General features: G+C 44.8%; 1 protein-coding gene across 10 annotated transcripts in view; it reads left to right on the forward strand.

Moving 5' to 3' along the window:
* PNPLA7 (patatin like phospholipase domain containing 7) overlaps window positions 1-20,323 on the forward strand; it is a 387,559-nt gene extending 367,236 nt beyond the window's left edge. For 9 of the 10 annotated variants that reach the window (XM_030535369.1, XM_030535370.1, XM_030535368.1 and 6 more), the window contains 3 exons: window positions 5,404-5,488; window positions 17,842-17,945; window positions 19,018-20,323. In XM_030535369.1, coding sequence (XP_030391229.1) covers window positions 5,404-5,488; window positions 17,842-17,945; window positions 19,018-19,098 — 270 coding nt within the window. In that variant the 3' untranslated portion in view covers window positions 19,099-20,323. Of the gene's footprint in view, window positions 1-5,403; window positions 5,489-7,196; window positions 8,092-17,841; window positions 17,946-19,017 lie in introns of those variants that run through there. The other variant, XM_030535376.1, reaches the window with a different exon arrangement.
* Window positions 20,324-22,352: the final 2,029 nt, after the last annotated feature.

A 22,352-nucleotide genomic window follows, 5' to 3' on the forward strand; every position in this document is an offset into this window, starting at 1 on the left:
AGTTATGGAACCCCATCAAAAATGTCATAGAACTTACACTGCTAAGAATTTCATAGCTTCTCGGTGGAATGCAGTTGGGGAGATGGAGAAGTACTGTGTTGGCCTATCTGCAGAGTGTGCATTCATTGCTTTTACCTTTTCTGTATTACATACATTTTTGAAAAGGAAATAGTGAATTTTCTGTTAATTAATAGAAATTAAATGTAGGAAATCATCTCCTAAACTTTTTGTCCACGTACATATCTCACACACACACTATGCTAAAAGAACATTTATTAAGATTGCAAAGTCAGGATATGCCAAAATTAAAGTTTCCTGTGCAACCCTAATTCAGCCCCCTTGTGCATATACATTAGGTTACAGTCTTTAAATTACATTATCACGTAGCATTTTTTCCACAGGATCCCTGCCTCATTTAGTGCACAGGGTAAGCCTGCTCTGGGGATGAATCAGTGTTGTATTTAGTAAAGGAGGTTGTTTTTTCTAGGACTACTATGCTTCATTTCTTGGAGAAATTGGCAGTTGTGCAATGAGTAAGGCAGGGACTGCAGGCAAAAGAGGAGAGTCTTGTGGCTGAAGCAGGTGAATGCTGCCCTAGAGAATTGCATTCTATCCCTGCCTCTGCCACAGAGTTTCCATGTGAGTTCCCATGTAGTGCTGGGCAAGTCACTTAAACCAAACTTTTCCCAGGTGCTTTGAACATAAAAAGTGCTATATAATGCTGAGTACTCCAAAAAATCAGATCCTGTGTGTCTCAAATTGGGCACTGAAAATAGTGGAAACTTTTGACTTTGAACTTTCTGTGCTTCAGTCCCCATCTATAAAGTGGGACTAATCCCCTGCCTCTACTTCATAAGGGTTGTGAAAAAAAAAAATGTTTGTGAAGAGCTCACTATAGTGATGAGCACCATAGAAAATCCCTTCAGGAAGCTAAGAACTTTGTCTTCAGAGTGGGGTTTGAATAATGCACAAAAAATAAGGCCTAGGGCTACACCAAACTATACCATGTGATAGTACTGAACATGCTATTGTAGGGGGCAGAAACTTGGCCAATGACAGTAGCTAGCAAAAAGAGCCTGGAGTCTGTCTATCACAGATGGCTGAGGAAGATGCATAGGTTTACTGAAAAGACCAAATGTAACATATGTGAGAGTAAACTAGCTGACAGAGCAGGACATGTTAGGAAATATGGCCAAAGAAAGACTGGTTCGACTGGTTGGGACATGTCCTTCATCTAGTGAACATGCTAAGCAAGCCCTGAACTGGGTACCCGAGGGAGGGAAGAGAACGCAAGGAAGGCCGAGGAAGAACTGGCAGAAAACTGAGACAGAAGATATTGACTGCACTGGCATCACCTAGGAACACATACCACAGCTAGTGAGCAACCATAATCAGTGGAGGAATTGTAATGACACCGTGTGTCAGAGGCATAGGAGGAGCTGAGGTCTAAGGTGGACAGAAAAAGTAAAGAGCCACCTTAACCAAGAGGTATTAAAAAGGCTTAGAAGGGTCTGGGTGGCAGTAAGATGTAGTCGTGGAAAAAGAGAAGCTTTCACGTCAGGTCACTGCTCTGACTCAGGCCCAAGTGAGCAGTAAATGATAGTTCTCATTTCTGTCCTATGGCTGTTCGATGACCTGTGTGAATTGAGCCAATGTTCACAACCTACTTTCCATGTGTTCATGCTACAGAAACCACCATGGCAGGGACTACTAATTGGCCGCTTTGTTGTCTTGTCACAGCAGACGCCAAGGATCGAAGGGGACTGCAGACTACATTGTTGTCGGCCCTCTGTAGGTGGGTCCCTCCATGGGCGGGGGCAGGCTGGGGAGAGGTTGAGCTACACATTGACAGTGAAAATGAAACAAAATATTGAATAGCTGCTCGTTAAGTGAGACTCATCCATCCTGTGAACTGAATGGGGCAGGGAGCAGTGGGAAGATAGTATGCACTATGTAATTTTAAAACTGTCATAATGGATACACACAAGGGGACTGAATTAAGGGTGCACAGGCTGCCTTAATTCTGATATTTTCTAACTTTTGAGCTCTTGACTTTGCAACCTTCATGTCCTTTCTTGTGTATAATTTCCTAGGGGCTTTAAAAATCAAACTGAAAAACCAGAAATTTTCATTGTGTATCATCAGTCACACCCACATGGTTCCTCAGCAGGTTTGGAACATTTATATCCATCATATGGATCTCTGCCACTTCAGCTAATGGAGTACCTGATAGCAGTAGTAGGTTGTCATACTCTATGTGAACCAGTAATAGAGGTGAATGAGACACAACTTTGCCAGTAGGTTTCTGACAGCAAAGGAAGAGTGAGACTCTGGAATCTTGGGCACCATTCCAGGCTCTGTAGGGGAATGTGTGCTAGTGAGCACAGATTATTCTGCCTGTTTTCCCCCAAGCTAGACCCCTTCTGCCCCATCACTTCCAATCTATCCCAGTCCTCTCTCTTCCCCAGTCCTGTCTTCCTTGCTTTCCAGTCCCAGCCTCCTTGTCCAGCCAGTCCTAGTCTCCCCCTCTGGGCCTACTATTTAAATCACAATCTCCCACTTCCCACACTCACTGGCAGTCTCCTTGCACAGCCAGTCCCAGTCTCCTCCTATCCCACCAGCTCCTCATCCAATCTCAGCGTTTCTTCCCCCCAGCCAACAGGCTTCTAGTTTCCATCCCCCTGTGTTTCTCTCACCAGCTCTCAGTCCTAGTCCTGCCCACCTCAGCTCCCAGTACTAGTCTCCTTACCTTACCAGTACCAACCTCCCTTTCTCACCCCAATGGCCTTGCCCAACCAGTCCTAGTTTCTCTGCACACCACTCAAGTTCTAGTCTCACCAGATGGCTTGACGTAGTCTACTCCTTTCCCTTTTCCCTGTCCAGCTTTTGTCCCCTAAAGTTTTTGGTAAAGTCACGAGCAATGGAAAACAGTGTCTTATAATGGGACATGGCAGGCAGCTTTAATAATAGGCTTGTGCTACCCACCCCACCTGTAGTAGTGGAGATTGAATTATAAATTTCATAAACAATAAACAAGCATTTGTAAATTGTCTAGTGCTGTGTCCAGCTCTGCCTCCACACTTGAGCTGTAATGGAAGGCTCTGCTGAAGGGGAATCTCTTCATCTGGCCTAAAGAGGCCAGTGTCCTCTGAATTCTGAGAGAAGTTAAACTCAGAAAGGTAAAATTCTGATTCCCAGCTTTTAGGACTCCTTGGATGCTGATTGGTAGGTGAGGCGATCACATGATTAAGGCCCTGTTTACACTTCAAATATAACTGTGCCAGAGAAACTTCTTACAACCTAGATATTCCCTGACCTGGTTACAAACATGGTATGAACATGGTTTTCTAACCAGACTTAGCCTTCATCATACCCTGATATGGCTGTTTTACTTGTAGTGGAGACAGTGTTAATGAACTACTGACCTGGAAGCTGTAGTGATAAAACCCAGATTTTAGACTCAGAGAGTTTGATTTGTGAGGGTTTTTGTTTTGTTTTGTTTTCTTTTTTTTACAGTTTTGATTGTTCTAGCGAAATCTGTCTGAAATTATCTGAACCTCTAACTGAGCAAACCTCATATCCTGGAGAATGTTATTAACCACTTGAATTAGACTTAAACTCTGCCCAGCTCACTGTGTACGTTTGTCACTTCTGAAAACAAGTGATTTTGCAAGGTAGTAAAAGAAGCTGCTGTTGTTAGCTATGTCAGTCCAACTTCAAGAAATAAAGCTGTTTCTTTTTGCTGATGCTGCTTTCCTATCCTCCTACAGGAGTGATGTTTATTACGTACCTTATATTTAACAAACATCCTGTATTGCATCAAATATTACCAGCTCACTGGATAACTCTAAAAGTGCATGAGGTGATGCGCATCAGACAAGTGCCCCCAGTTCTAAGTGTGCTTTCCCCAACACAATGAATTTTAGGGCTGTGCTGGGAGCCTGCCTGTACATTTCATAAGAGACAAGGTGGATGAGGTAATATCTTCTATTGGACCAATTTCTCTTGGTGAGAGAGACAAGCTTTTAAGCCACACAGAGCTCTTCTTCAGCCCTGGGAACAGTATTCCCATTGTCACAGCAGGGTGGAACAGAGTGGAACCGATTGGTTAGTATAAGTAGTGAGTACATATTGTAAGACAATGGTGCCCAAACTTATTACACAAAAGGGCGACATAAACCTAAGCACATCTTGGTGTGGGCCAAACAGATTCCACATATTTTAATAAGATTTAAAGTCACTCTGTATTGATTGAGATTTTAAGTTCAGCTTGTTTTGAATGTATTTAGATAGGTTGTTTCTGTGTACAGTATTGTCTATTTACACACTTGTGTAAACTACAATGATATAAACATGACAAGCCAGTAGAATATCATGTCGAAGCAGGCTGTGGGCCGTATGAAATGCTCTGTAGGCCATAATGCCTGTAGGCCATAGGTTGGGCACCCTTGTTCTACGGGACCATTCCATCTTGCATTTAGCTGTGACGCTGGGAGTTCCTTTTCCAGCCCTGAAAAAGAGTGCTGTGTGGCTTGAAAGCTTATGTCTCACCAAGAGAAGTTGGTCCAATAAAAGATACTGCCTCCCCCACCTTGTCTCTCTAATATCCTGGGATCGACATGACTACAACTACATGGCATGTACGTTTCATAATAGTATTGTGCCAGTTACAGTTATCGTTAAGGATTTGTCAGCTTTTTGCTGGCTGCCCTCATCCTGCAATACTCATGGTCTTCTCTGGGGAGCCCCTCAACAACGAGTATGAGCCATAGTGTGTATCTGAGAGAGGCAAAAGAGTGAATGAGTCTCCTGACCCTGTCGATGGTCCCTATCTTTGATATGCGCATTCTGGTGCACAGGCTGGGAAGCATCTAGGCAACACTCCCAATGTGCTGGGAACTGAGGGTATAAAGGGAACTGGCCGCAGCAGCCCTTCTGAGTGCCAAAGGAGTGGCAGGATCTGAACACAGTTCATGGCTCTTAACTCTGCCCTATCGGCTCTCCCCTATTTCTCTGTTTGTTAGGGTGTTTGCTTTCTGTCCCGCTTCTCTGAAATCTCTTCTGGTGAATTCCACGAGTAGTGGAAGGAGGAGATTAGGGAAGCTCTCCTTTTTATTCTGTCAGATCCCAGCATGTGGGGAAGGAGTGCATGTGCACATGGGCCTAATAGGAACTGCTGACTGTAACCCCAGCACGTCTCCCAAGACTGAGGCTCCATAAGGGTAGTCATTTTGGAGAACGCTGTTACTATGATAAGGATCTGTTTTTTCCCTGGCAACAATCACGGAGAATTTCCACTTTTTTGGCTTTGTGTCTGATGTTTAATACGATTTCAGTGCCTTGTATTTCTTATTCCTGTGTGTGCATTTGAATAATATACATATACTTTGTGTTGTATTTCAGATTGTGACCTGTCCTAGTACCTCTTTCACTGACTTGGCAGAAATCGTGTCCAGAATTGAGCCAGTCAAAGCAGCTCTGGTAGATGGTGAGTTGGCTTGTCGAGACAGTTACGTGACAGATTATACACTATTCTGGGTGAAGATTATTGCTACAATGTACATGGTGCCACCCACATGTTTGTCTCTCACCAACAGTAATCATAGAAATACTCTCAAATCATCCCTGTATTCTTGTTTGCTCTCACTTGAGCTCTGTTCATTAAGTAGGAAATGATTCCTCACTATTATTAACCTCAGCTTGGGCATCCCATCCTGGAGGAATTTAGACTTTAGTGATGAGGAACATTATGCAGATGCTTCTTGGATTCATCTCAATCCACCTTCTTCTGCTCCACCATGCCTGGAGTCTACCCATTCCCCGTGGGCAAGGCTTCTGAAACAAATCCTATTTATACTCTTTCAGTTGCGTTTCTTGTGAGCCTTTCAGGAATGTGAAGTGACATGCCCTGTACATGAAGTAGGTCTGCTCAGTGCCTTATTTTCTCCCTTTCCCCTCAGTGTTAATGTTTTGACAGCGCCCCACTGCAGCCTCAGCCAGGCGGAAGCCAGCTCTTCCTCAAACCCTACTCCCCACATTGCGGGGAAAGAGCTGAGTTGTAGATTGGGGCTTTGCTGATGTGACCACCCTACTTGTTGTGTCTTCACCTTTTGGCTTGGTCATCTATAGCCTTGAGATGAGGAAGGAGGGTAGTTTGGAGGCCCAGTGCAGGGAACTTTTCCTGCTCTTATTAAAGCAGTGCTGAGTGATTCACTGGCTTATATTTTATTTACTTCCCCTCCCTTCATTATTGTGAACATCAGCACATTAGAGGCTTTTTCAAGCATTTCTTATTTCCCATTCCCTCTCTCACTTAACCCAGCTCTCATGGGCAATGCTGCATGCATGCTACCAAGGAACAAGTAATGGCTGCTCTGCTTGTGCACACAGCTGTTACACTCCCAGCATCTAATGCAGTGGTTCTCAACCTGCCCGTCATCGTGGGCCGCAGGTTGAGAAGTTAGCAGCCCCTCCATCTACGACTCTGTTGAGATGTTCCTGCAGCTCTTTGACATGCTAATTCCCATCCCTGTGCCTAATGAAGAAAATATTAATCAAATATATTTAAACAGTCATTAAGAATAGGAACAAAAGATTCTGCATAACATGGTTACTAATGGCATGACTGTTTAGACCAATTGTGATTTAAATGCTTTATTGCAGCAACCTGATCCCCAGTACACCTCTTGCTCGCCTGACTGGTAAGATTTGCCTTTAGATGAGAGAGCCAGTTAAACAGAGTGTTAGGATTAAGGTACCTTAAAAGTAGGTTTGACAAATTTTGACCTAAGAGAGCTGTTCTGCTATCAGTGCCATGCTAAGTAGCCACTGAGGTAGTTACTCATGTGGTGCAGGGAGAACAGAGCCCTGAGAAGGAAAATGCAGCTGCCAGGCTGCTGTGTTCAGGGATTCACACGTGCACACTTTAAATTGACGTTAATGAGTCTGACTTCAATCTTAATTTTCCTCACTTGTGTGCTCTTAAGGCTTCTGTTTCACCTATAACTAGCTCAGCAGGGCTCGGATGTTAAAAGGGCCAAAGGTCAATACAGGAGACATTGGGAGACCCAGTGTGCTTTAATCCAAGCTGTAACAGAGCAAGTGAAAAATAGCACAGCTCAGTTCTAACTTTGTTTGCCCTTGATGTCTTATTGCACCTTTAACACAGTTTTGTATGTTTATTTTCTTCATAATAGCACTGGACATATAGAAAAGAACCGCTCTTCTCCACTGTAGATCACTGGTACAGAAGACAGCTTAAAAGGACATTGCTATCCATCATGTCAATGTATATTGTCGGGGACACACAATATTACTGTAGCTGCATCATTGACTCTAGCAGTATTTAAGCAATAAAATGGTGTGTAATCTTTTTACTGCACTAAAGACATTCTAAAAACCCTTAGGAAAAGTAATTATTGTGCATATGCAGCAGCCTCAGGATCTGGCTATTTTAAACAATAATTCAATATAAATATCTAAAAAGTACCATCCACATAGGATTGTGGCAGACTGCCTGATTCCATGATGGACGTCAAAGCTTGGAGAGTTATTGGCACACAAACAATCTAATCCACAGAACCTTATACCTTCACATCAGCTGTATCACCTGCAAAAATGAAGTTATAAAAGAGAAACAAAACCCACACAGAATTAGCAAGAATGAGCCTGTGCCTCCCAGAACAACCATGTGATCTTTTCACCATCGTCCTTGTCTTTCCCCACCTCTCCTGCTTCTCTGTGATACTCACGTGTTGCTATGTGTAGTATTTGGGTTGTTCACTCTTTGAGGCAGGGGCCACACCTTCCTGTTTGTTCTCAAGAGCATTGTTGCTGAGTCCTGTAGAACTACTGAATAATGAAAACCTTGGGGGATTACCACATCAGAATAGCCTACTGCATGTGAACGCATTCCAGTCTGCAGCAGTGGCTATTGCCATTTGTTTTATTTTGCGTCTTTCTGAACCAAGGTGATTGGAAGTGGGTAACGCACCTCCGACAGTGGGCTCTGTTCCTGCTTATAGTCTCTGAGCGTTCTTTCAATACAAATATGCAATAATATTAGTGACCCCACTGCTGTTGGAAACATTTGTTTAGAGAGCCATCTCAGGCTGTTTGTTCACTTTTAGCTCAAAGTAAGTTTTAACAATAAAGTTGTAAACCTCTGAAAATACTATCATCTGTGGTAAACTACAGATGCAGTGAGTTTATTTCCACCATTTCCTCACCTAGTTTATATCAAGGGTCTCCTTTTTAATCATAGCCATTATATTTATTTAAAGCTATAAATTACTCTCTAAACCACTACTGGAAAAAGTAATGGCCAAGCGTTTTTAATCCATTTTCTGCCAGCTTGTTATAGCCATTATGTTAGAATAAAATGCTAAAGAACAGAATGTACTGTCATCTGCAGAATGCAGCAGATGCTATCGACTGTTCCAACGTGAGCAATACTTAAGTAATCAGCTAATTCATTTTAAGTACAAGACCTGTTCCTCGGAACCAGGCTGAAAAAGACTTTTCTTCTTCTTAATCATGTGACTCCTGTATGGCCCTTTGATACACAGTCCAGTGGTGTCTGTGTTTGCCATGACTGTTGGGTTCACAGGTGGGATTACTCTTACACTGCTGCATAGCAATGAGTATGCCATCCTTACAGGCTTTAGCATTTCTATTTGGGCAAAATTGGCCTTTGCTTATAAATAGACACCAGGCTAAACCTTTGAGTTATGTGGTCACTCACAGCAGCTGAATAGAAGCTGTTGCTCATCTGCTCTTTAGAAAGATTTCAAGTAAATCATTAATTGTGTACATTTCACTTAAACCTGCACCTCCTGTGAGAGGGTTCAGTTTGACATTACTGATACTGGAGTTAGATCCCCATTGAAATCAGTAAGGCTCCGCATGGGCTCAGGGCTCAGTTTGCCCAATGCTTATTACAAGGCTGAGGCCCTAGAGCCTAACGAAGTCTCAATTATGATGGCGGTGCACTGGCACCATCACAGGAGGGAGTGGGAATTAGGGCAGAAATGCAAACCTCGTGGAAACTTAATAAACAGACAAGCTAAATGTCACGGCTCTTTTAAACCCAAGATAATCTGAGGTTACCTCGGTTGCTAATAGGAAGCAGGATTACACAGACAGGCCAGCGCTGGGGACACTGAGATGTCTGCCCTGACAGCTCCCCATGGGAATGGGGGCCAATTGATTTAAAATGTGGAGAGTTAGGTTAGGGTTGTAGGGGTCAGTTAGGAGGATCCAGCAACTCCCATGTTTTGAAGATGTTTGTCCATCTCGCAGCACATGCCCCATACTTGGTATCTACACAGATAACTTTGTAGCTGTGAAGCGCCTGGGTGAAGCTGGTTTAACTGCTACTGGCACATCTGCTCCATCTCCCTGCCCACTCACTGCAAACCCACCAACGTTTCAGACATCACAAAAGGATGATTATTTTCCCAATCCCCCAAAAGCAGGAGTGGTGATCTAGTGACACAAACAGAAACCCAGGTCTCTGCTTGCACTGTATATGTAGCCATGATGGATCTGTCTGATTACCATGTACGGCCCCCATCAGTGAGCTGTTTGTGCACTTAAAGGACAGGAATTTGTTTATCCGCTGAACCATCCTGTGAAGTGGAGCAGGATTTTACAGATGGGGAATTGAGCCACAGAGAGACCCAGTGACTTGTCCAAGGTCACAAGGGGAGGCAGGGGAAGAGCTGGAAATAGAACCCAGCTCTCCTGAGTCCCAGCTGGCCTTGTGGGTAGAGCCCTCTGCTTCCTCTTAGCTGTGATGTGTCCAGGCAAGAAGCAGTAAACAGAAGGCTGGGGTGCCGGTGGACAAGAGTAGAATAGCTCATTGGCATCATTACTTTGCTGAGACGTGTGAAGGCCAGAGGTGGCTCCAGACCCCAGCACGCCAAGCGCGTGCTTGGGGTGGCAAGCCGCGGGGGCGGCAGGAAGGCTGCCTTTGGCAGCTTGCCTGCGGGAGGTCTGCTGGTCCCGTGGCTTCTGGACCTCCCGCAGGCACGGCTGTGGGAGGTCTGCCAAAGCCGCGGGACCAGCCGACCTCCCGTAGGCAAGCTGCCGAACGCAGCCTGCCTGCCGTGCTTGGGGCAGCGAAATGCCTAGAGCCGCCTCTGGTGATGGCTCAGTTAAAAGTGATTGCTTGTTGAGTTTAGTTGTGACTATTGGCAGATGCCTTGCAAGCACTGCAGAAGGAACCAGTCTAAAGCAGGGTGTTTTAATAAACTCTGTGCAAGGTGGATCAATGCAAACATAACCAACGTGAGCAGTTGAGATTTGTTTAATTTTGCTGCATATGCATCTTGTTTGATTTTTGAGGGAAAAGGTTGGGTATGAGAGCAGGAGTAGCTCAAACCCATGTGATGAGGATGCCGTTGCTTTGCTGGTTTATTACCCGTGCTGGTTGGCAGTCAGAGCATTTCAGTTGCCGTGGCTTCAGAAACTGCCACAGTCTAGAGAGTAGAGCTGCATGTGGTTTCACTACTGATTTACAAGGTAGGAGCTAGACAGTAGCTATGATGGATGTGTACAGTAATGCAGGTTCAGGGAGTTCACTGGAGCCCTTCTGATCAATATGCTGAAAGTATCTGAGTTCTTAAATACAATGGGTGAATTGACATGGGGCAGCATGAATGAGTCTATAACAGTCCCTTGTTGTCTATCTTGTGACATATCTGAAGGTTATTTGAAAATTATTAAATCTTCTAACATTATCCTGTTTCTAGGCTGGAGTATTGTCTAGCACTTAGAACATGGGAATGGCACTAGGGTTTGTAGGGGGACTGTTGTGCCACTGGTCCCGCTGGGCCTCAGTTTCCCCATCTGTAGCTGATCAAACAGACCTGTACACAAAAGTGAGGAAATTAAAATTTTTAGACTCAGTGTGGAGGCTGCTTAAGCAATCCGTAACAGAATACCAAAAGGCACACATACCTCTAAAGAAGAAAGGAAGCAGGAAAGCCGAGGTGGAGGGGAGTGTGATGTAAATGGTTCCGTGATTTAACTTCAAGAGTTTATTCAAGCTAAACAGGGAATCCCTCAGAAAAAGGCACTCCCACTCTACAGACGCCAAGAGAAAGGAGCATAAACTCTGGTGGATGAAATACAAAGTCGAAATTAGGAGGCTAAAAGGAAAGAGCAAATAGCCAAAGACAAAAATCAAATACGGGAGTGGTTCAATATTTTGTGCACTTTGCAGAGAAGCAAAACAATTTCTTTGCATCAGTCTTCACCACTGAAGATATTGGGGAGACACTCCATGCCTGTGCTCTTCAGGTAATAAAAGAGGTAAACTAAAAGCAGCAAAGAGTCCTATGGCACCTTATAGACAAACAGACGTTTTGGAGCATGAGCTTTCATCGGTGAAAACCCACTTCGTCGGATGCATGACATGCATCTGTTACAGATCCAGACTAACACAGCTACCCCGCTGACATGCATCCGACGAAGTGGGTATTCACCCATGAAAGCTCATGCTCCAATACGTCTGTTAGTCTATAAGGTGCCACAGGACTCTCTGCTGCTTTTACAGATCCAGACTAACACAGCTACCCCTCAGATACTTGAGGTAAACTAAGCACTTCAAATGGAAGTTTCTGGAACAAACTGATAAATTAAGGATCATCAAGTCCACAGGACCAGATGGTATGTCCAAGAGTTCTGCAAAAGTTTAAGATAAAAGGGACTGAACTGGTGACATAAATATGCAATCATTCAGTGGCTGTGATTCCAGACGGTAGCTAATGTCTTACCTAACTCTCTAACTGGCGCTAGGAATTATCCTGATAATGTCAGAACAGTGAGTCATACTGCAAAACCAGGAGCATGGGTTGAAACAACATTAAAATAGAAAGATAAAACACCCAGATAATTGTGATATGATCAGAACAAGTCAGTATCGGTTTAATAGGGGAATATCACACCTCCCTAGTACATCAACAAAATAGTGAATATAATTTATTTATTTCAACTTTCAAAAACCCTTTGACAAAGGCCCTTTTAAGAGGAAATTTCTGTAAGCTGGTGGTGATGGGAAGATCAGAGGCTGGCTAAGGGTATGTCTACACTAGGAAATTAGGTCTAATTTATAGAAGTCGATCTTTAGAAAGCAATTTTATACAGTCATAGAATCATAGACTATCAGGGTTGGAAGGGACCTCAAGAGGTCATCTAGTCCAACCCCCAAACGATCGTGTATGTCCCCACTATCAGCAGTAGGTCAGCGGAGTGCATCCTCAATAACGTGGCTAGCATCGTCTCACGGAGTGGTGCACTGTGGGTAACTCTCACAGTTCCTGCAGTCTCCGCCACCCATTGGAATTCTGGGTTAAGCTCCCAATGCCTGATGGGGCAAAAACTTTGTTTCGGGTGGTTTTGGTACATGTGGTCAGTCTCCCCTCCCGCCGTGAAAGCAATGGCAGACAATCGTTTCGCGCCTTTTTTCTGTGCAGACGCCATACCACTCAGCTCAGCTCACCATCACTGCTGCTGTTGTGTCCTGGGTGCTGCTGGCAGAGACGGTGCAGTAGGTCTGCAAACCATCGTCCTCCACCATTTCTGCTGCAACTCTGCTCGCCTGCTGTTGTAAATGAGCTCAGTCTCAATTGAGTAAATGATGATTTCAATAAAGTAAATGAGCTCAGTCATCCACCGCTTCCACTGCAACTCTGCTCTCCTGGTGCCATGAATCCACCTCGCAGGTCCTCTCGTCGTTCGGTATAAATATCTGTTCTCGTGGCATCCGTCGTCATCCACCGCTTCCACTGCAACTCTGCTCTCCTGCAGATGCCATACCATGGCAAGCATGGAGCCCGCTCAGCTCACCGCTGCTGTTGTGAGCATTGTAAACACCTCGCACATTATCCTGCAGTATGTGCAGAACCAGAGCCTGCAAAAGCAGGCAAGGAGGTGATGACAGTGCGATCACGATAGGGATGAGGACATGGACACAGACTTCTCTCAAAGCACGGGACCTGGCAATTTGGACATCATGGTGGTAATGGGGTAGATTCATGCCATGGAACACCGATTCTGGGCCCGGGAAACAAACACAGACTGGTGGGACCGCATAGTGTTGCAGGTCTGGGACGATTCCCAGTGGCTGCAAAACTTTTGCATGCGTAAGAGCACTTCCATAGAACTTTGTGACTTGCTTTCCCCTGGTCTGAAGTGCAAGAATACCAAGATGAGAGCAGCCCTCACAGTTGAGAAACAAGTGGCGATAGCCCTCTGGAAGCTTGTAATGCCAGACATCTACCAGTCAATCAGGAATCAATTTGGAGTGGGTAAATCTACTGTGAGGGCTGCAGTGCTGCAAGTAGCCAACACAATCACTGAACTGCTGCTATCAGGCGTAGTGACTCTGGGAAATGTGCAGGTCATAGTGGATAGCTTTGCTGCAACGAGATTCCCTAACTGTGGTGGGGCAATAGACAGAATGCATATCTCTGTCTTGGGACTGAACCACCTTGGCACCCAGTACATAAACTGCATGGGGTACTTTTCAATGGTGCCGCGAGCACTGGTGGATCACAAGGGATGTTTCACCGACATCAACATGGAATAAGAACATAAGAACGGCCGTACCAGGTCAGACCAAAGGTCCATCCAGCCCAGTATCTGTCTACCGACAGTGGCCAATGCCAGGTGCCCCAGAAGGAGTGAAGCTGACAGGCAATGATCAAATGATCTCTCTCCTGCCATCCATCTCCATCCTCTGAGAAACAGAGGCTAGGGACACCATTCCTTACCTATCCTGGCTAATAGCCATTTATGGACTTAAACACCATGAATTTATCCAGTTCTCTTTTAAATCCTGTTATAGTCCTAGTCTTCACAACCTCCTCGGGTAAGGAGTTCCACAAGTTGACTGCACTGTGTGAAGAAGAACTTCCTTTTATTTGTTTTAAACCTACTGCCTATTAATTTCATTTGGTGACCCCTAGTTCTTGTATTATGGGAATAAGTAAATAACTTTTCCTTATCCACTTTCTCCACATCACTCATGATTTTATATACTTCTATCATATCCCCCTAGTCTCCTCTTTTCCAAGCTGAAGAGGCCTAGCCTCTTTAATCTTTCCTCATATGGGACCCTCTCCAAACCCCTAATCATTTTAGTTGCCCTTTTGTGAACCGTTTCTAGTGCTAGAATATCTTTTTTGAGGTGAGGAGACCACATCTGTATACAGTATTCAAGATGTGGGTGTACCATGGATTTATATAAGAGCAATAATATATTTTCAGTCTTATTCTCTATCCTTTTTTTTTTTTTTTTTTTTTTGGCCGGGAAAGGTACATGATGCTTGCATCTTCAGGAACTCTGGTCTGTTTGAACAGCTGCAGGAAGGGACTTACTTCCCAGACCAGAAAATAACTGTTGGGGATGTTGAAATGCCTGTCGTTATCCTTGGGGACTCAACCTACCCCTTAATGCCATGGCTGATGAAGCCAGACACAGGCACCTGGACAGTAGGAAGGAGCTGTTCAACTATAGGCTGAGCAAGTGCAGAATGGTGGTAGAATGTGCATTTGGACGTTTAAAAGCACGCTAGCGCAGTTTACTGACTCAGACATCAGCAAAACCAGTATGCCAATTGTTATTGCTGTGTGCTCCACAATATCTGTGAGAGTAACGGGGAGACATTTATGTCGGGGTGGGGGGTTGAGGCAAATCGCCTGGCCACTGATTACGTGCAGCCAGACACCAGGCAATTAGAAGAGCACAGCAGTGTGTGCTGCGCATCAGAGAAGCTTTGAAAACCAGTTTCATGACTGGCCAGGCTACGGTGTGACAATTCTGTTTGTTTCTCTTGATGCAAACCTGCCCCCTTGGTTCACTCTACTTCCCTGTAAGCCAACCTCCTCCTCCCTTCGATCACCGCTTACAAGGGCAATAAAGTCATTATGCATGTGAAGAAGTGGGTATTCACCCATGAAAGCTCATGCTCCAAAACGTCTGTTAGTCTATAAGGTGCCACAGGATTCTTTGCTGCTTTTACAGATCCAGACTAACACGGTTACCCCTCAGATACCTGAAAGTCATTATTGTTTCAAAATCATGTATTCTTCATTACTTGATCACACAAATAGGGGGATAACTGCCAAGGTAGCCTGGGACGGGGCGGGGAGGGAAGGACAAGGTCACACTGCACTTCAAAACTTATTGAATGCCAGCCTTCTGTTGCTTGGGCAGTCCTCTGGGGTGGAGTGGCTGGGGGCCCAGATGGCTCCCACCCCCATGTTCTTGGGCGTCTGGGTGAGGAGACAATGGAACTTGAGGAAGAGGGCAGGCAGTTACACAGGAACTGCAGTGGCAATCTGTGCTCCTGCTCCCTTTCCTGCAGTTCCACCAGACACCAGAGCATATCAGTTTGATCCCCCAGTAGCCTCAGCATTGCATCCTGCCTCCTTCCATCGTGCTGCCGCCACCTCTCATCTTGCTCCCACCATATCTCATCTCGCTCGTTCCTCCTGTGCTCGCATTCATTTTCTGCTTTCCTGGACTCTGACATTGTTTGCCTCCACGCATTCTGCTGAGCTGTTTCAGTGCGGGAGGACTGCATGAGCTCAGAGAACATTTCATTGTGAGTGCGGTTTTTTTCGCCTTCTTATCTGCGCTAGCATCTAGGACGGAGATGATATGGAGAGCGTTGAAACATTTGCAGCTGTGGGAGGGAAAAAAGGGAGAGTACTATTTAAAAAGACACATTTTAGAGAACAATGGATAGATTCTTTCATGGTGAACCAAGCTGTTAACATTACATAGTACAGATGCTTTCAGTACAAGGTTGCATTTTGCCTCTTATATTGAGGGCCTGCCAGTTTGGTGTGAGAAATCACAGACGCAGGGCGAGGCAACAGAATTCAACTTTCAGATGGCCATAGTAAGCCACAGTCATTCGGCTTCTTTAACCTTCAGAACATGTGACAATGATTTCAAACAGCAGCACCCTCCTTTCCCATACCAAGCACCCATTGGGTTGGTCATTTAAAAGAAGAGGCTATACTGGCCGTGAATGCATCCCAAGTCTTCAGGGCAAATTAATCATTAAACATGCTGGCTTTTAAACCATGCATTATATTTACAAAGGTACACTCACCAGATGTGCCTTCTCCGGCTTCATGGTCCATGAGCCCACCTTGGGAAGGTTGGGAGGGTATTAGCTCAAAGGTGATTAACAGTTCCTGGCTGTCAGGGAGAATGGTTTCTCCACTTGCATGCTGTGCGCTATCCTCACCCTCCTCCACCTCCTCATCTTTCCCATCCCCAAAATCTTCATCCCTGTTGCATGAGACTCCCCCTTTGCAGGTGTCCACAGACAGGGGTGGGGTAGTGGTAGGGGCCCCCCCCTAGAATTGCATGCAGCTCATCATAGAAGCGGCATGTCTGGGGCTCTGACCCAGAGCAGCCGTTTGCCTCTTTGGTTTTTTGATAGGCTTGCCTGAGATCCTTAATTTTCATGTAGCACTGCTGCGGGTCCCTGTTGTAGCCTCTGTCCTTCATGCCCTTGGAGATTTTTTTCAGATATTTTGGCATTTCATCTTTTGGAACTGAGTTCTGATAGCATGGATTCATCTCCCCAAACAGCGATCAGATCCAGTACCTCACATTCGGTCCATGCTGGAGCTTTTTTGCGATTCTGGGACTGCATGGTCACCTGTGCTGATGAGCTCACCGTGCTGGCCAAACAGGAAATGAAACTCAAAAGTTCCTGGGGCTTTTGCTATGTACCTGGCTAGTTCATCTGAGTTGAGAGTGCTGTCCAGAGCGGTCACAGTGGAGCACTCTGAGATAGCTCCCGGAGGCCAATACCATCGAGTTGCGTCCACACTACCCCAAATTCGACCCGGTGATGTCGATTTCAGCACTAATCCGCTCGTCAGGGAGGATTACAGAAATCAATTTTAAGAGCCCTTTAAGTCAACAAAAATGGCTTTGTCATGTGGATGGGTGCAGGGTTAAATCGATCTAATGCTGCTAAATTTGACCTAAACTCGTAGTGTAGATCAGGGCTAAGAAACAACAAACAAGGAATAGGAATACAGGCTTGATTTTCAACATTGTAAAAGAGGGACAGAGAGGTCCCAAGGCTTTGTCCTGCGAGCAGCACTGGCATTGCAAGGACTGGTGTTGACAGAGGCAGCTCTGCAACTGAACATGGACAGCGCCTTTCATTGTACCTTGCTTTGCTCTGACCTCCCCAGATACAGATCTTCCCAGATCCTAACAGTCACACTGGAGAATATATAAGCAGTGGGGCTCTTCCGCACTCAATCCATGGCATGATGCCAAAAGTAGATTGTGCAGATCTGCTGAACAAGATTGTCCTTTTTCTTTCATGTTTGCATGAATTAGTGGTATTACTATTTGTGTGTATTAATCAGTGGTGATAATATTTGTGTGCAGTGATCAATGGTGTTAATATGTCAACATTTTATATTATCATTAGATTGAAAGTGAAGGCCCCATTGAGATGAATGGGACATTTCACACCTCTTTAACCACGCAATTTTAGTGAAGTTACTAGCAGACATTGATACATCAGTTTACATCCAGTTTTTGAAGGTTATCTCTGCAACCAGGCTGGCTAGAGAACTGATACTTCTAAAATGACAGCTTGATTTGTGGTCCCCAGGGAAAAAAAACTAGTTCATTGAGTTGCCATTAGTTGGCCAAACCTGACTCTCCTTCCTAGCTGAGTGCTTTGTAGCTCCGGATGTGGTTAGCAAATATTGTAATCCTCCTGCAATGCCCTCTGTCCATTATTGGTGCCAACTAAAACCAATGATTCTCTTTTTCCTCCTATTCAGATGAATCTGACTATCAGACTGAGTATGAAGAAGAAATTCTAGACAACCAGACGGACGATTACGCTAATTTCCTAAGCAGCCAGGTGGAAGAGGATTCTGACTCCGTAAGAACTGTGCTCTAGACTAGCTCTGTGTGTCTTTTTGCTGGCCTTTAGTCTAACAAGATGTCAAAGCCAAATGTATTCCTGCAGATATAGAGCCTTATCTAGGTTAGATGGTGGGGTCACAATCTCGTGGGAAGGTGTGAGAAGGGGCAATTGAGAGAAGCAGCCTGTAAGACTTGTGCTGAAAGGAATCTGGTAGAAGAAAATCAGATGGTCTGTAGTGCAGGGCAGGTACTGACTGCATTCCTAAGCCATGTTCCATCCCTCTCAGGCATACTGTGTACAGCAGCTGCTCACAGAGCAGCCTGTCCAAGCTATCTGATATTTTAGGTTACATGTAATCTACAGCCCTGCAAAGCCAAACCTTTCAGTCTTTAGGGAAGATGGTTGGAAGGAACCAAGTCAGAAACAGGAGCTTTTGTGTGGCTGAAACTTGTCAGCATCCTTTAAAGGGTCCATAATTTAGCAGGGTGTTGACATAAGCTTTGTCCCTTCCTATACACATAGCCGGAAGAATGCATGTCTCAGGGCCAGAGTTCACATACTGGCATTTAAATAGTTATAAATCTCTAATTTTGTCAACCATGAAGTTTTTCTGACCTCCCATCTTGGACCAAAGCATAAATGGGATCACACAGCTCCACTTAGCTAATGAAAAACTCTGCAGCAAATCTGCATCACTGCTCTCTCTCTCTTACGGGGAGAGTCCTGGCCAGTTTGAAAGAGCTACAAATGCTGGCTAATATTTGGAAAGAACAGTTCTTGGATGGGAGCATGTGAACAGGTTTGAGAACCTACACAAATAAGATACACAGGGAAGGACGTGAGGTGGCTTCAGTGTTTCCGAGTGGGATAGCAGCAGAGTGCGAGGGCTGTGTCGTAGATCCATGTTCCTGGTTGTATTTAAAATCTTCATCAGCCAAGCTAATCCTTCTGAGACTGAAGTCTGATATACAGAAGGCTTCTGGGGAGGAAGGAGAGAGAGGAGTGTCTCTCTTTATCTGGAACAGTCTGGTAAATCATTTCAGATCAGATATCTCCTGCTGATGAGTATGTTTGTTTCGTCCTTCAGGATGAAGATGTACAGATAAGAAAACGCATCACCATCCCCAAACAGGAGAGCCGACCCAGCAGCACAGGGGAGCCCAGCTAATCACTAGGGGAGCCATCAGGACTTGTCTTTCATTTGATCACATAACTGTAGTTTCACTGCCAAGCGCCCTTTTTATAAAGAGATTGCCTGGTTGAGATGTTGCAGTTTCTCAAACCTCTCAGATCAGGATGGAGGGGCTATTTAACTGTCCTTAGAGCAGACCCACCATAATGAAGCACAAGAATTGCCACATCTCCATGGCCAGTGAGAACTCATGCCATGGAAATTTGCAATGACTTTGCTCCTTTTTCCAGATGCCATTGTGGGTTGTGAGTCATTGATCTCTCTGGGGTTTGTATGATGAAGGGGTGTGCTGGGAGTTGTCTGTGGTTAGAAGTGTGTTCAGATGCTGCTTTGACTGTCTGCCACCATGGGTTCTGTTTGCTGTTCTGGCCCAGAAGGCTCAAAAAAAAGAAAACATCCCTGGAAAGTTTGGGCACTGCCACTGCTGCAAAGAGTAAATACATGAGCATTAGAATGCAGGGGTGTTTGTCACAGGAGCCAGGCAGCCATGTTGTTAACTCAGCTCTGTACTTATTTTGCAACCGTGTAAGTGGGAGTATTGCTGTGATAGTAGGATAAAGGGTCTCTGTCTGCATTTCTCTTGAAGACTTAATGGGAAATCTAAATGCTACAAGTTAATTACTCTGAATGTTATTCATTTGCTTCAGATACTGTATAATCAAGCCATCTGCAGGAGCATGTAATGATGGTGCATTTAGTTGCTATTTGCCAGGCAGTTAGAGAGTAGCTACATAGCTGCAGCTACCTTGTGAAACAAAGTGGTAACTGCTGAAATGAAATGCCTGTACGTGGTTGTCAGTGGGTTACAAGATTCTGTCACTGATCAGTAACTGCTTTGTAGGGTGTGATAAAATACCAGGCAGGTTATGTTGAGTCTATAAGAGTTCATTTTAAAGGCCTCATTGCCAGCATGCAAAACTTGCCCAACTTTTCAGGAGCTCCACAAAAGCTGCAGCCATGTAAAATGAAGCATTCCAGGTTCCATTCCCAGCATGGTACTCTCTGTCATGACCCCAGTGGAAGCTGTTTGAATGCTGAAGATTTTTGGGAATACACCAATAGCCCAAAGCTCTTAAGTCACTTCTGCTGAGATCAGAACCTCCCAAGGTGACACTTGTACTTTTGAAGACACCCTCAGTTTATAACCGCAGCTGGAATCCTTTTTATTTATGTATTTTAAAATAAAATTGCAGCAGAGAAATCAATGCTTGCTGTTGTCACTTACCAGAAGGCTACGGGAGATGTGGATAGCTGCACAGATCCAGTACACGTGGTCATTCACCCACGCAGGGCCCTGCAACATCTAGGAAGTTGGGGCAGCATCCAGGATTGTTACAGATCCAGAGGGCAAGTTGCCTTTGAGCTTTGTACCTTCTCTCAAGGAGTTGCATACCTTCTAATGCTAGGCATTAGCCATCAGTGGATAGTGATCAATGGCTGGATGTCTAGCTGGCAGCCAGTATCAAGCGGAGTGCCCCATGGGTCGGTCCTGGGGCTGGTTTTATTCAACATCTTTATTAATGATCTGGCTGATGGGATGAATTGCGCCCTCAGCAAGTTTGCAAATGATACTAAGCTGGGAGGAGAGGTAGATACGCTGGAGGGTAGGGATAGGGTCCAGAGTGACGTAGACAAATTGAAGGATTGGGTCAAAAGAAATCTGATGAGGTTCAGCAAGGACAAGTGCAGAGTCCTGCACTTAGGAAGGAAGAATCCCATGCACTGCTACTGGCTCGGGATCGACTGGCTAAGTATCAGTTCTGCAGAAAAGGACCTGGGGATTACAGTGGACAAGAAGTTGCCTATGAGTCAGCAGTGTTTCCTTGTTGCCAAGAAGTCCAACGGCACATTGGGCTATATAAGTAGGGGCATTACCAGCAGACTGAGGGACATGATCATTCCCATCTATTCGACATTGGTGAGGCCTCATCTGGAGTATTGTGTCCAGTTTTGGTCCCCCCACTACTGAAGGGATGTGGACAAATTGGAGAAAGTCCAGCGGAGGGCAACGAAAATAATTAGGGGGCTGGGGCACATGTATTTGAGGAGAGGCTGAGGGAACTGGGCTTGTTTAGTCTGCAGAAGAGAAGAGTGAGGGGGATTTGATAGCAGCCTTCAGCTACCTGAAGGGGGCTTCCAAAGAGGATGGAGCTAGGCTGTTCTCAGTGGTGGCAGATGACAGAACAAGGAGCAATGGTCTCAAGTTGCAGTGGGGGAGGTCTAGGTTGGATATTAGGAAAAACTATTTCACTAGGAGGGTGATGAAGCACTGGAATGAGTTACCTAGGGAGGTGGTGGAACCTCCATCCTTAGAGCTTTTTAAGGCCCAGCTTGACAAAGCCCTGGCTGGGATGATTTCGCTGGGGTTGGCCCTGCTTTGGGCTGGGGATTGGACTAGATGACTTCCTGAGGTCTCTCCAAACTCTAATATTATATGATTCTATTCTGTGATTCTAAGCCTAAACTTGTTAATGGTGAAGAGTTAAAGTCCATGTGCATTTTATATAACAACCTGGTATATGGATTGTGCCAGCTCTTTTCCAGACCCAAAGTCCAGAGTATGGTCAAGGGACTAGAGGCCTAGCAAGTAGTGATTAGCTAAAAGAAGCAAAATAAACAAAAGATAACCTTGCTTTGCCAAAATAAGCCTAGTCAGCAAATTGCCAGGTATTGGAGCTAAAAACTATATAATTGTGTCTTATTCGGAGTTGCAGATTAAACAAAGAAGCCCTGTTTCGGTTGTTAGTTTCTTTTGTAGGGAGATGTTGTTCTCACATATCCAACCTTGAGTTTATAAAAGGTTGGCACATGTCAGTATAAGATATGGCATCCTCCCATCTCCCTTTCCTAGGGATCAGTGCCTGCCTTAAAACACAAAGGAGACAATATTTATTGCCATATACTCTCACTGTTTCTTTGTTTCAACCTCTAGGAATGTATCTGCTGGACAATCAGAAAAGCTACTCCATACCTATGAACCCCAAATCAGAATTCAAACATATATATTTTATACTAATAACATTTTATCAAAGTATTAATTAAATATTAACTTGCTAACTTGAGACCATGGGCGGAGACATTATGTAACCTATTAACCATTGGCTAATGTGCTATCTTGTCTTGCTCCTAGACCTATCCTGGGGTGTGAAACTGCCTATGCTGTCACTTTCCCCTGCCCATGAAAAATCCATATATTCCATTGTAATCAATTGATTGACAGTGTCTCTGAG

The sequence above is a fragment of the Gopherus evgoodei genome, chromosome 16 (genome assembly GCF_007399415.2).
Source record: "Gopherus evgoodei ecotype Sinaloan lineage chromosome 16, rGopEvg1_v1.p, whole genome shotgun sequence".
Lineage (NCBI taxonomy): Eukaryota > Metazoa > Chordata > Testudines > Testudinidae > Gopherus > Gopherus evgoodei.